Source organism: Austrofundulus limnaeus, unplaced genomic scaffold (assembly GCF_001266775.1).
Source record: "Austrofundulus limnaeus strain Quisiro unplaced genomic scaffold, Austrofundulus_limnaeus-1.0 Scaffold353, whole genome shotgun sequence".
In the NCBI taxonomy this organism is placed as follows: Eukaryota; Metazoa; Chordata; class Actinopteri; order Cyprinodontiformes; family Rivulidae; genus Austrofundulus; species Austrofundulus limnaeus.
In genome coordinates, this window is record NW_013952755.1 from 445,675 (window position 1) to 461,223 (window position 15,549).

The window sequence follows — 15,549 nt, forward strand, 5'->3', positions numbered from 1 at the left end:
AGTCCTTAAACTGTTTTTTTCTTTTCTTTTGGATCTTTTGATTTTGAGTCATGTAAATAATTTATTACTGAATTACTTTAAAAACAAAAACGGCATATAAACATAATGCTTTGTGATTATTTCTCTATTTTCAAGTTTTTTCTGCAGCTTCTCTCAGGAGGTAACTATTGTAAATTTAGTCATTTTTGTTTCTCTACAAACAGAAAACTGAGAACAACAATGCTGTTTCCCTTCAGTCTTCATTTCAGAAAGAATGACTTTAGTTTGACTTGAACAGACGGGTCTCTGGTTTGATCTTCTAAAACTGATAAAAACAGAAGCTGATGTTACTCCACATGTGTGCACATTATTGCAGCTCAAGTTTTCACTGCAGAAAAGCAGCAATTTACCCATTTGGACACAGCAGCATTTATACAGGGCAATAAAATTTGGGGGGTAATCACATTCCCGCTCAACAAGAGGATGCTGAATGGGATTAAGGTCACGACTGTCTAAACTTCAGGTTCTTTTGTGCATTTAATTCCAGAAAAATAAAGCAGAACCCTAAATTGTTGTAATGAAAGTGGAATTGTTCGTGGTTAAAGTAAAAAAAAAAAAAAAAGAACAAAAAACAACAACAACAGAAAAACACTTTGTGAGACCGGCGGGGGGAAAAATAACTTTTTAAAATGTAAAAGTCCTTTTTCTAAAAGAATACTAAGTGATCTATCTTAACAAAATAAGTAGAGATGCACCAATACGAAAATTTTAGACGATATCAATATCCGATATAATTATTACTGTTATGGCCGATAACCGATATTTACCGATATTACACAAACACACATTATATTATACATATATGCACAAACACACTTGGGTGCTTTTTTTGATATTGTAAATAAACGGCCAGACCTCTGACATGGCTCTACTTCAGTTATTCCTGGCTTTGCAGTGTCAATATCACTATCACTATCACTGATGGTGGTCAGAGGGTCTGGTGGCGCCGATGCATGGCAGCCCCACCTCTGTCAGTGTGCCCCAGGGCAGCTGTGGCTACAGTGTAGTTTGCCATCATCAGTGTGTGAATGTGAGTGTGAATGGGTGAATGTCTGTTAGTGTAAAGCGCTTTGGGGGTCCGGAGGGATTTGAAAAAGCGCTCTATAAGTTCAGTACCATTTACCATTTACCATCATGATCAAACAGATGCCGCTCAACCAACCAACTCCCCTCCCAAAACAGAAACACAAAGATAAAAATTGGGAAATCAATATCGGACGTTAATATCGGCCCAGTTGTACATATCGGACCGATACCGATATTCTAAAAAAATGACCAATATTGGCCGATACCGATATTAATGCCGATATATCGTGCATACTTAAAATAATCATAGACAATAACTCGTGGTTTTCTCTCAAATCCCACCAGAGTGCAAAATAAGCACCCAAACTCCCACTGGCTTTTATCTGGGCTTTGAATTTTCTCTTCTCTGAACATGAAGGGTCTTCTTTTTATTGTTATTTTTTCTACAAAACCCCATTGAAGCAAAATTTAACATGCGACCATCAGTCTCCAAACGCATATTTTATAAAAAGGGTATCAGCAAGTTGGTACTGATTTGCTCTTCTATTTAAATGGCATTTCCTTAAACAATTATGCACATGATGATATCATCAGGGGTTCAAAAGGTCACAACCCCAACTTCAAATGAAAATGTTAATTTTTTTTATCTGCGTTAACCATACCCAATTATTCAACTTTTTTTTGCATTTTCATGCACCTTAGAACCCACTTATTCAGAAAAAAAGACTGTTGTGTTACCAGAAAAAAAGTTGGTAGTTTCTGCTAGGCTTGGGCAGTATGAAGGTATTATGTTATACTGCGGTATCAAAATATGGTGACAGTATATAAAAATTACGACAGTATGAGTCATGTGAGGCGAAAAGCCAGGTTGATATGAAAACTGGGACGTAAACATTTGAGATTCTTCCTGAAGACGCCCCATAACGGTACTGATGCGTATTCTGACTGACTCGGTCCATTCATAAGAAAACAAATGAAAAAGAAAGGGGAGCAGAGACACCCCCATCTGACGTGTCTCTTTAAAAAAAACAAACCTTTGAGAGCCAGTGGCAGACACGTTACTTGCCGGCTCCTGAAAAGATGCTGACAGCTTCAGGGACCAACCAGCCGCAGGTATCTTAAGTCAAACATAAAGCAGTCTCCCTTTGGATTTAAACTTACGATTTTTTTTTCTCCCAAGACCCATGAGCTCCTCACTTCAGACGAGGAAATTACTACAAACGATTGGTGCAAAAACATTCTTCACTAACAGCATGCAGCAGCATGGATATGACCATGGTAAAGTCAGATTATAATGACCCCCGCATGCAAAGTGTAAGCGGGAGTCATATTGTTTTCATACTGTTTATTTATTTATTTTTTTCAGTGATATTTGGTCAACCGTAGCACAAAAACAGCTGCACCTATCAACAAGAAATTTGGCAGGGCTGTGGATGAGTCTGACCTACACTGCGCCAGCCAACGGTTTTACGAAAGACCCCATATTTGAGGAGGGGGCTATATCCAAAGAGGGGGTGTTGGCACATGCAAAAATGCTTATAACTCAGAAACTGTTCAACATAAAAGCTTCAGATTTTTTTTTGTTTAGCTCTGATGAAGCTCTATCCATCAGGCCCACCAATCAGTGCCCCCCACCCCCCCGGACCCCCAATTTTTCTGAAAAAGGGGTGTCTGGACATGCAAAAATGCTTATAACTCAGAAACTGTTCAACATAGAAGCTTCAGATTTTCGTTGGTTGTTTAGCTCTGATGAGGGGCTATCCATCAGGTCAACCAACGCCCCCCAAAAAAAATAAAGACCCCCACCCAAGCCACTACAATTTTGTAATGCACCTAGTAGCATGACATTTATTAGGAATAAAGACTTCTGAGCTCTGGTGCATTTGTGCATGTGGGGGTCATTATGTTACCGCTACGCGGTGTCTAGTTTTGAACCTCAACTCTAAAAAGACGTATGTGGACTTATTTGAATCTGTTCAACATTAAGAGGTAAAACCATGCCCCCCCCCCCCCCCAGCACTCTCTGGCTCTATGCATGTAAATGCTCATAATCAGCTGTTTCTCTGTTAATTATTAATTACTCTACTCGCCCCAACCCCTGCAATATTTTCTAAAGGTTATACATACTGCTGTATGAAAATGATCAATACCATCCAACCCTAGTTACTACTTAACAGGGACCGGTTTTTGAACACACTCCTGCTCACAGCTCAAAATGTCAATGTTGTCAAACTTACATGTAGATCACTTCACTGTGTAAGAAAAACATGTCATGAATCTGGTGTCAAATGATAGGTACTGAATTGATCTCTCACTTAGATGTGATTTTGTTAATTATTAATGCAATGGATTATGTCACTAGGGATTACAAGTAACATATAAGACCATTCAGAAACAAGTGTTATGGTAACTGAAATTTAAAGGTTTTCATAGAATTGTTTTTAAATAGCTTGAATTTTAATTCTTAGAACTGGCTGAGTTAAAAGTTGAGAAACTAATGTATCCATGTAATTACGTCCAATAGAATGTGCCAAACCTGTCACTCACACATCACTTCTTCAGATTAAAGGTCACTGTCAGTTTTAGAATTACTGTCCGACCAGTCATCATTTCTATTGTCTTCAAATTCACATTCACTGTCTTGAGGACTCTTGGGACTTCAATCCTAGGATGTCAATCAGTATTTGTGGCATGATATCTCCCTCGGACCATTTTGGATGCATTTTGGCATTTTCAGTGGTTCCCCCATTTCCATCAGCAGCATTCAGAATGTCTGGTTGTGGGACATAAATTTTCTTCCAAATCCCAACTTAAAAGCTGACAAGCTAAACATATAGCTGCAGACATTCCTGACATAATGGCAAGGTAGACAAGTCTTCTGAAAAGTTGCACCCTTCCCCCCAGATTTGGTAAGCAGGTTCCTTGTAATGTAAATTCTTGGAAGCAGTGATGCATAATAAAGCAGAATGAACAGGATATCAGTATCAGGACACACAAACAAACTTGAACTCCCTCTCCTATAGAATCACACAGGAGTCTGTTTCCTCTTAAGAATTAAGGGAGAGTATTTCCACGCAGGATTGATGTGGTGAGGTGAATGTTGGTGAGATAAGTCTCAAAATGAAGGGAATGTATTTCCAAACAGGATGTGTGCTCCTCATCAGATGACAGTTGGTATGAATCAGTCCCAACCTGCTGATACCTTCTTTATAAAATTTGGTGACTTTGGGGCAAAGTTATTGGCATTTAAGTTTCCTGTACTCCTCATTTTGATGGTCACAGTGGGAAAAGTGGACCTGAAAATACATGAAAATATCAGAGAGGTATAGTAGTAGAGGGTGTGGGTACCTTGTGACCCACCTTAGCCCATGGAATATAAAGTTAAAAAATTAAAAAGGCCAACAGGAAACCATTTGAATCAGGACTTTAAAACACAGCTCATGATTTTTATTTTACTTTCAGCTCAATAGTGAGTGACCTTGTACAAGGATTTGACAATTGTTTATTTTTTACACTGAATGCTCTTCCTGATGCAACCACAGACCACAGAACTACTGCAGCCTTATGTATGGAGCAGGGGCTGAAGTGGGGAGCAGATACAGAGGGGACAGGTGTTGTTACCTTCCATACCTTTTATGTTATGGTCAGGAGATTCAAACCAGTGCTTTCCTGATCACTGGCTTCTGTGGCAGCTCCCAAGCTATGGAATGACCTTCCTTTGGATATAAGACAGGCCTCTTTCCTTGTTGTTTTTAAATTGCTTCTTAAAACCCATCTTTTTTTCTTTGGCTTTTGTCAAAATCGGGGATGTTTGATGTGTGACTTTGTTTTATTGTGTTTTTATCTGTGTTTTATTTGATGGCTACTTTTATTTTTCTATTTTATGATTGTATTGTATTTTATGACTGTGTGCAAGCACTTTGGTCCTGTCGGTGTTTAAAGTGCTTTACAAATAAAAGTTGGTATGGTATGGTATGGTATGGTATGGTATGGTATGGTATGGTATGGTATGGTATGGTATGGTATGGTGTTAGCGTTTTGAACAGTAGTTACAATGACACGTGTTAACATTTCTTCAAAGCATAACTTTCTTTTAGCATTTCCATCCTGAATATAAAAATAAGCCTTGTGGGTGTAAATCCTCTCTGAGCAGCTCATGCTACACTGCAGCACAAACTGTATTTAAGACAATTCAACTGAAGTCAGCCTCCCTTTTCCTCCTCCTCCTCCTCAGTTTTCTGTTTGACGTGTCGACCAACTTAGGCCAAACCACATCTGCTGGGCTCCTTTCCTCATGAATCATCTGAGTCAAGCAAGCACCAGCAGCTGTCAGCACTCAGCTATCGGGCCAACTGAGGTGTTGAACGGGAAAAGACAGAGGTCACAAAGAGGAGATATAGCAGCGACTCGTGGAGAGATTTCATAAAGATTGGACAATCGTAACTCTGATCACCTTACTTCCACAGAAAAACAAATCATTGCTGGGTGTCTATTTGTGTAAAAACCTGTGTTTGATTTAGAAAACTAAAATGAGAGGAGCAGCAGCTGGGTGTCGTTTTTGGTTTAATTTCAACCCCAAGCAGTAAAAACTGGGATGTGTGTATGTGGAAGTTGCTAAGCAACCAACACAATTTCAGTAAACTCATTTTACAGTTTCATTCCTGCCACCATGTTCATCTAAACAGATGCAAGATAATGTCTTGAGAATCAGGATAGAAATCATACATCAGACCAGAAAAAACAGGTAAGGCTTTCTTTTACGGTACTCTTATTACCATGTAATAACAAGGTAATAAAAAAGTAATTAAATGTAATTACTACCTTATTACAATGTATTACATGGTAATTAGGGTACAAAAGAAAAACTACTGTTAGTAAAACTACCTTTATTGGGTAACCACAATCAAATCAACACTATTTATAACCAAAAGAATACAACTAAATTTTGGGGTTAGTGGTTAATTGCAACAAAATATGACTTTAAAACTGTCCAAATTACCTACTACTTATTTAGGTGTTACATAGTGAATTGTAATATATTACCAGGTAAATGCTGCATTACTGCAGACAATTAATTGCATCGTAAAACTGTACCCTAATTACCAGATAATTACATGGTAATAAAGTAGTAATTACCATTTGATTACTTTTTATTACCCTGTAATTACATGGTAATAAGGGTACCGTAAAAGAAAGCGTTACCAAAAAACAAACAAAAACAGCCATCAACACGTTGAACTGCGAGTCCAGATGAAACAGTGTATCTACAGGTCTTAGCAAGTCAACTTTAAGACTTTTTAAAACCTTTTAATGCCACCTTGAAGGAAATTTAAGACCCTGAAAAATATAAATCAGAAATGTGGCTGTAACCAAGAATCATGTATAATTCAATGAGACACACCATAAAATGATATCCAGTTCTCTCTGGTTCAGTAGCTGTATTGTGCAAGTGCAGTTTGTTTGGAAACAACAAAAAGACATCTACTGAATTCATGACATTGTGTCTGGATCTTCACTTTTACGTTTTTATCTAAAGACATTACCCAGTCTATTGTCAATAAATTTGCACATTAACCTGCACCAAGACCAACGACATTCTGAAGGAAGAGAGGTTTCAAACAAGGGCTTGTCTGATATATGTGACCCATCATATCGAAATGAGGATTACGTCAAATTTGGTCAAAATGACCTAATTAGATTTTCAGATTCTTGGCTTTAAAAGCTACATTTTGATACCTGGATCATTCTGATATCATAATTAAATCCATATATATGACTTAATTTGTCTTGTTGGTTACAATAATACATAAATATTTGCTCTGAATCCTAATTTTATGTCATTTTAATGAGGAATTTTTGATGTCCTTATAAAGAGAAAGCCTCAAATTATGTTTGAATATTGAGATTTCCCAGCTAAAAAGAAACAAACTTTGCCAGCTCAGAGGGAAAATCTCAAAAATTTAATGCGTTTTTCCACAAAATCAGGTTTTTTTGCTACTTCTCAAAAAAGTGCTTCAAAAATTTGTTTTATGATTATATTTCAGACAGTTCATTCAAATCATACATTGATAAGGCATTTATTCATTATGTTTTGACAAAATGCAATTTTTGTAAACATTTTAGTCAAAACATTATACAGTATTTGCCTATTTCTCCATGTACAACTTTTGGACTTAATCCTCGTTTCGATGTGATGGGTCACATATTTGAAAAGAATACAACTCAGAAAGTCCATGGCAAAGTGGTCATTTAGTAGTAGTATTCATTTAATACTATTTATTTCTATATTCGATCATTTGGATTCTCATCTGACTTATCGTGATCATGTACAAGTCTTAACCACCAAGTTCAAACAGAAATTATAAGTTTATTCAAAAATTAGATCCAATCTGACATCTTCTGTTTCCAATATCTATCTTCATGCCATTATACTCTCAACCATGTTGTACTGTTTACCTGTTTGGTCTCTTACAACAAATGAAATCTTAGAACCCATAGTTAGGCTCAGGGCCTACAAAATTCATAAAAAACTTCCTGGTTGGACTCATCACTGTACAGTTTTTTTCATTGTCTGATGCCTTGACTTTTTAGAATTATGTTTTGTATAGTGGTATTAATTTATATTTTCAGATCTTCCAAGGTGTCAGTTATGGAACTCTCTGTGCATTGTTGCCCAAATCAAATTCTGGAAGTGGTCATTCAACTAGATCTGTTACAAAAGGACAACTGATATTACCAACTTTTAAAAACTGTTACGGCCAGAGGTCTTTTTTCTATGTTTATACTAAAGCATGGAATGACATTCCTCAAAACATAAAGTCCATTTCAAAACTACAGCCCTTTAAGAAGAATCTTATCTGCCATCTGCTGGACACTTTTTGTTGTGCTCATATTTAGACGTCCTATTTTGCAAATGCTGCCTTCCTGAAATTTGGTATGCTTGTTTGTCTTTGTGTCTATGGTGTAAAATGATGTGATTGTGATGCTGTATTTCTGAGTGTTTTATGTGCTGCAGAACAGGAACCTGCTGTAAAACAGCAATTATGCTGAGTCAGGCTTGATTTTTAGTAATCTTTTCCTGTTAAACCAATAAATCAAATCAATTTAGTACAGTTGCCTCTCAGTATAGCAATAACAAAAATTTAGCAAATCCAAAAAGCCAAAACACCTATTTATTGTTACACACTTTGTAGAATTAACTTGTGCAGATATTTATGATGAACTGCAACCAGCTGAAAGAGATAAGTTATGTTTGAGAGAAAATTTAATTTAAATTCAGACATATATTGCTGTAAGCTGGAGCCTCTCTCTACCGGACCTGGAGTTTGGTCATGTACCCAATTTGTACGTCTGTAAGGTAACAATGATGCTCCGAACACATTTGTTTCATTCTTAGATGTTTAATCATTTATTTCACGACTTCATCTTCATGGTGGCGGGCGGTTCTGTTAGGGTAGCAGGTCGAGTTGTCCTCCTTTGAAAAAGACTATAACTTCTCCTGCAGTTGTCTCTGCTCACAGACAGCAGGATCCGCCCTGCTCTGCTCTGCTGATTGGCTAAAACTGTGACTCTGATTCTCTTTATAGGTTGAAAGCAGCGCCAGTTAAATCCCAGCTTTTCACTGAAGACCACAACACACGTTTTTTTTCTCCTCAACACTTTTAGGAAATCTGCCCATACAGACGGAGAACTTTAATCCCTGCTGCCCAGCAAAGTTTAAGACCTTTGCGTAATGTATTTAAGTCCCACTTTTACATTTTTTTATGAATTTCAGACTTTATAGGCCTTAATTTAGACAAGTGAATTGAAGACTTTGTAAGGATGTGCTGACACCCTGTGAAAATGCTTGAATCTGTCAAACAAACGGCCAGTACTTCACTTTATTGTGCCAAACTGTGAGGAGTATAAAAGCTTGCAAATGTCTGGAAACGTCTGCAGGGTTTCTCAAATTTCCTCAAGCGAGTCGCAGGGCCACTCATCTGTGTAACATGGATTTGAAACGCTCAGAACTCAGTCCTTAGCAATCTCATCCTTTGCCTTAGAATAATATCTATACCAACTATTTGTATTTAGGCTATGCTGGACTGGCCTGCCTGCAGCACAGAGAATGTTGGAGAATTTAAAAACCAAAAATGTGATGAGGACAAGCCGCACTGCTGTACATTGTAAGATGTGTTTGAAGGATGAATTGAGCTAAATAAACCTAGAAGTTTTCATCACCTGGTATTCAAAGTGTCAGAACATCATTAAAGGTGTGGTCTATTCATTTTTGAAGTGATGTTCTGTCCAATAGTTATAAATAGTACCTTATCAGCCATAACATCAGTCACAACACAGAGTAAGGAGAACAGTCCTGCAGATGAGGCTAATGGTTAACTCAAAGGGGACCACTTGTATATCAATTGCAAATGAATGTACTGAGCATAAATCAATACTGTAACTACTGATGGTGCAGAGAGGCTGGCTGCTGAATGCACCAGTTTGTTGATCAAACCTCTGACCAACTGCACCAGTCAGGTACACTGATACCATTCAGCTGCCTCTCAGCTTGGTTAATAAAGTACTTACCATTGGAAATATGACAAGACTTCAACAAATGACCAGACTATCCCTTTAGGTGTTGGGGAAAGGAAAGAAGACATTACAAATTTGGAAAACCTTTACTAGAACAAAGCTTTTTGAAGGTGCTGCTCCTAAAATAAAGTAATGAATGGATATTAAATAAAATGATTTGGCTTATTACAGTGGTTTGCAAAAGTATTCATACCCCTTGAACTTTTCCATATTTTGTCACATTACAACCACAAACATAAATATATTTCACTGGAATTTAATGTGAAAGACCAACACAAAGTGGTATACAATTGTGAAGTGGAAGCAAAATTTTACATGAATCAAAACATTTTTTACAAATAAAAAACTGAAAAGTGCGACGTGCAAAAGTATTCAGCCCCCTTTTCCCTGAGTGCAACCAATTGCATTCAGAAGTTGCCTGATGACTGCTAATGACTCAAAAGGGTCCACCTGTGTGTAATCTAATCTCAGTACAAATACAGCTGCTCCGTGACGGCCTCAGATGTTGGTTAAGAGAATATTGGGGAGCAAACAGCATCATGAAGTCCAAAGAACACACCAGACAGGTTAGGAATATGGTTTTGGAGAAGTTTAAAGCAGGCTTAGGTTATAAAAAGATTTCCCAAGCTTTGAACATCTCACGGAGCACTGTTCAATCCATCATCCGGAAATGGAAAGAGTATGGCACCACAGTAAACCTGCCAAGACAAGGCCGTCCACCTAAACTTACAGGCCGAACAAGGAGATCACTGATCAGAGAGGCAGCCAAGAGGCCCATGGTGACTCTGGATGAAATGCAGAGAGCCACAGCTCAGGTGGGGGAAACTGTCCACAGGACAACAATTAGTCGTGCACTACACAAATGTGGTCTTTATGGAAGAGTGGCAAGGAGAAAGCCATTGTTAAAAGAAAACCATAAGAAGTCCCGTTTGCAGTTTGCCAGAAGCCATGTTGAGGACACAGCAAACATGTGGAAGAAGGTGCTTTGGTCAGACGAGACCAAAATTGAACTTTTTGGCCACAATGCAAAACGCTATGTGTGGCGGAGAAAGAACACTGCACATCACTCTGAAAACACCATCCCCACTGTCAAATATGGTGGTGGCAGCATCATACTCTGGGGGTGCTTCTCTTCAGCAGGGACCGGGAAGTTGGTCAAAGTTGATGGGAAGATGGATGGAGCCAAATACAGGGCAATCTTGGAAGAAAACCTGTTGGAGTCAGCAAAAGATTTGAGACTGGGGCGGAGGTTCACCTTCCAGCAGGACAACGACCCTAAACATAAAGCCAAAGCTACAATGGAGTGGTTTAAAAAAAAGAATATTCATGTGTTAGAATGGCCCAGTCAAAGTCCAGACCTAAACCCAATTGAGAATTTGTGGCAAGATCTCAAAACTGCTGTTCACAAACGCTCTCCATCCAATCTGACTGAGCTTGAGCTGTTTTGCAAGGAGGAATGGGCAAGAATTGCAGTCACTAGATGTGCAAAGCTGGTGGAGACATACCCTAAAAGACTTGCAGCTGTAATTGCAGCAAAAGGTGGCTCCACAAAGTATTGACTCAGGGGGGGCTGAATAATTTTGCACATCGCACTTTTCAGTTTTTTATTTGTAAAAAATGTTTTGATTCATGTAAAATTTTGCTTCCACTTCACAATTGTATACCACTTTGTGTTGGTCTTTCACATTAAATTCCAGTGAAATATATTTATGTTTGTGGTTGTAATGTGACAAAATATGGAAAAGTTCAAGGGGTATGAATACTTTTGCAAACCACTGTATATCAGACCTGGATTCTGTTATTTGGAAGAAGAAAAAAGACTTTCCAGGCAATCTTTCCTTTCAAGTCTTCTGCACAATAAAATGTTGAAAATGACGTGCATGCCGCTGTTATTTAGACTGTTATACGACAAATATTCAGTTGTTCAGTTTGTCTAAAGCACCAACCTGCTGAGGGGTTGACAGGGAGGAGACCTCTTTGCTTTGATCATCCTCTCGTTCTGCTGTCTTGCCAAACAGTCTCCATCCTGTTGCATTGTGGGAAGTTGCCTTGGGCTCTTTGGATTTCCTAGAAAACAGACTCCTGAAAGAAAAATGCAACAAAACAGTGTTATTAAAGCTTATCTGATCACTGTACTGGGTATCACTCATTCAAATTTAAATGCTGTAATACGATAGAACTACAAATGTCTCTGGGGTCAGCAGAGAGAAAACCTTTTGTGTCGTGGAGCTTATTTAATCTCTATAGAAATGTAGAGTCACAGAACAAAATGGTAGAAATCTGGCTGCTATTTTAACTAAAATCATTTGGTATTTCTACAGCAAATTACACAAACAAACAAATATTTTCCAGAAAATGTAAAACTTGGTAATAAATTGGAGTCCTGTAAATTTTATGATCATGACTTCACTTTGAGCAATAACTTATAATAATCCTGATGATGTTGCCTTTTACATTTTACACATTAAAAACTCATGATATCATTTTTCATGTTGGAAATATCATTATTACAACATTTCCTGAAAAAGCATTAAAGTTGTTGATGTCAGACTAAAAAAAATCTACATAAAAGCCTTTAGTTCTCCAGAAGAATTAAGCAAGAGTTGTGGTTGTAGACAAAACATCATATACGTAATGATTGAGCAGAGGCAGCACTTTTTAAAGCTGCGACAGTTGGAAAAATAAAGTTGTTGAATCAACAGTTTTACATTTGATTTAGTGGAAGAGCTTTGGTCAAATGTGTGTGTGTGTGGGGGGGTGAAGAACGGAGATGAGGAGAATTTATGAAAAAGAAGTACAAATAGAGAACAAACACAAAGAAATTCAAGCAGAATAAGCAATAAAGCTAAATTTTCTACTCTTGTCTCCATAAACTTGAGTTTCTATTCTCTGAACAAGAGAGACACAAACGCTCACCTTTCAAAACCCAGACTCAAAGGATAATCCCATTGACCAATAAAAATCTTATTTATGGAGATGTGGAAGCTTTTCTCTATAGAGTTTTTTTTCTAACTCAAAACAGAGTTTACCTTGTTTAGTCTGTTGAAATAAAAAACAGTATGTTAACCATTTAAAGAGTGGTTCATTTAATTTTCTTAAAGCTCAAAACAGCTTTTTCAACATTAATTTCTATCAGCTTTTATTCTATTCTGTTTCCATCACAATTTTCAATTTACTACTCCTTGCAATTTTGAAAAGACCCAGCCAAAAATACATCACAATCTGCTGCTCCTTTGGTAATAGTGGACTATGATTTTTGGTAGCAATACTTGGTTTAATGTACAAAAAAAATTTCACAAAAAATTTGAAAACTTTACCCCACAGACAACAACAATGGAATTTTGGTGAAATAAATAAGAAAATCAGCCGTTTCTGAGACTCTACAGTTCAGACATATTCCACAAATAAATTTTAATTTAAAATCTATACATGTACATGAAAGTGTGACTTTGCATGATTCAACTAACTTTTTTTGGTGCTTAATACTATTTACACTCCTTCAACATTCCTTCAGAAATTTTCTAGTTAAGGTTTCATTTTTCTTTTCTATGCTTATTTACTCCCAACAACATTCTCTGACCATAAAGGCTGATTTACGACTGGTTTCAGTAAATTCAGGGTTTCCCCTTGTGTAGTATTGGTAGGGTTGGGCATCGAGTCTCGAGTATTGATTGGAACTGGGACTAACACGTCGACTCTCCTGGAATAATTTGAATTTTAAAATTTCCATTCCTATTTTTGATACCAAGTTCGCAAATTGGAAGAAGTAGGCTATGAATAAAACTTTCTGGAACACCACCAAAGAAGAATCCGAAGGTAGTTTGTGTGTAAATAAACAGTGTGTGTGCAAACGAATAGTGTGCAGTGACGGTCAATAGTGTGGCTTAATTTTAATAAAATTATAAGATTATGTGGTGTAAAGGAGAGGCCACATGGCCAACATGATTAAACACTGCTCAGGGTTCTGTCTTTGACACGATGCATCAAATACCAACACTGAGGCAGCTAACAAGTTATACTAGACAAACAGTGGGCCGTTGGTGGGGGAAACCCACAAACAAACTCTTAGCACAGCTGGAACTGAAACTACCAACAAGTGATCTATTTATAATTTAGTCAAATCAGTTTAAAACTCAAAAAAGTGCAAATAAGCTGTTTTTACTCTTTGACATTTTACAAAAGAGTCTACACTACACATTGGAAAAGCCACTTTAAAAAGTATTGAAGTTTAGAGATTTAAACTGAAAAAACTTTCACTGTTTTACATTATAAAACAGAAGCTAAATATGCTGAAAGAGATGGAAAAAAGATTCTTGGTATCTTATCACTTGTAGTTGTGGTACAACAAGTGAAAGAACAAACAGAAATAGAAATCAGGAAGTTCATTCTGTTCTTACTGACTGGAAAGTGTTTCTCCTCAGCTTAGAACAGTCCCATCTATTTGACGTTAAATGTTTTTGGTGTAATTAAAGATAAAAATCAAACCTATTCTGTGTTTCAGCCTCATCTGTTAATACAAGTATAAGACTAGAGAGCAGAATAAAAAGAGGTGTAACAAAGGTAAACTGACCAAACAGACCACCTGTATGGAAGAGATGTTTAGGATTGTTTGTGAATTAATTAAATATGCCAACATAAAACTAAATAAAAACTATTCTTGTATCTTTTATTAGAAATCAAAAATGAAGGAAAAAATTTTCAGAAACTTAAAAAGTTCTGCTTTAGGTTTTAGCTGCAGAAAGGTTTGTGTCTGTTCTGTTCGGATCATGTGACCAGCAGTATTCAGTTTCCTGCTCTGCGTTCCTCTCCGTCTGCTTGGATTTCTCCGAGTTGCCGTGACATTCCAGCCCGCTGCTGAGGCCGTGGTCCAAACCAACACTTGGATGAAGAAAATTCTCTACACCTGCCAGCCAGACAGCAGATTCTACTGTTGAAGAGTGCCAGACAACATCAGCTTTCTTTTATAAAGCCCAAATAGTAATTTGGGAAACACTTTAGTAATATTCTAAGCTTTGACAGCCAGACTCTTATTTTGAAGAGCATCAATGAACTTAGAACTGTTTTCTGCATGCCTTTTAAATTTGTTTAGATTTTAAATATTAAATTCTGCAGAGGCTTTTATACAACTATAAACTTAAAAATCCTAATAAAGACAAAATAGTTCATACAGGATTTATGGGGGCAGCCATGATGGAATAATACAAAAAAAAAGAAAGAAAGAAAGAAAGAAAGAAAAACCTGCTGAATAATAGAAAATTCATTGACTTAGAACAGGGGTGCCCAAACATTTTTCCCGAGAGGGCCAAAATGAAAATCTATCTGCGGCTGTGGGCCAAATAATATAATACTTGAAATACAAATACTTTTTAAGTAAAGTCCTTTATTTTTACCAATTAAGCTAGCAGCCAGTGCAATGGCCCTCTTTTGTTTTAGTCTGTGCAGTTGGAGAAAGTCTGCCTTACGCTCAAGTAGCAAAGGCTCATGGGATATTTCATAAATTGATAAAATATGAGTTTTTGTGGCCTTATAAAGTGTGCAAATCTAAATGTGGGGTTAAATCTGATCTAACTATCTCTTGTTGTTCTTCATGTTTCCCGTTTAATCCTAATAAATCAAAGATAAAGTCAGCACCATGAATGAAAACTACATTAAAGAGTAACTTTCCCCAAAATTTACTTTTTTTAGCTGATAAACTGTCTAGAATGTGTCTAAAATGTTATATAGTACTGTTTCTGTGCTAATTTTGATGTTTTTGTGCGTATTTGTTCAAATCTGTTCTAAAAACGTCTTTTTGCTGCTCATATGGGTAGCGCAGTTGTACTGCAGGCTAATTTGCATATTGGTTAACGGCTCTCTATGACGTGTCTTCTCCAGAGTTTCGTCACAGCGGCTGTGTTCTGGTATAAAAGC

General features: G+C 37.1%; 1 protein-coding gene across 1 annotated transcript in view; it reads right to left on the bottom strand.

Annotated features, from left to right (window-relative positions):
* LOC106527980 (TBC1 domain family member 12) overlaps positions 1-15,549 on the bottom strand; it is a gene marked incomplete at its 3' end in the record, with an annotated part of 52,932 nt that overhangs the window by 13,841 nt on the left and 23,542 nt on the right. Inside the window, 1 exon segment of the mRNA XM_014023010.1 lies at positions 11,586-11,721. Coding sequence (XP_013878464.1) covers positions 11,586-11,721 — 136 coding nt within the window.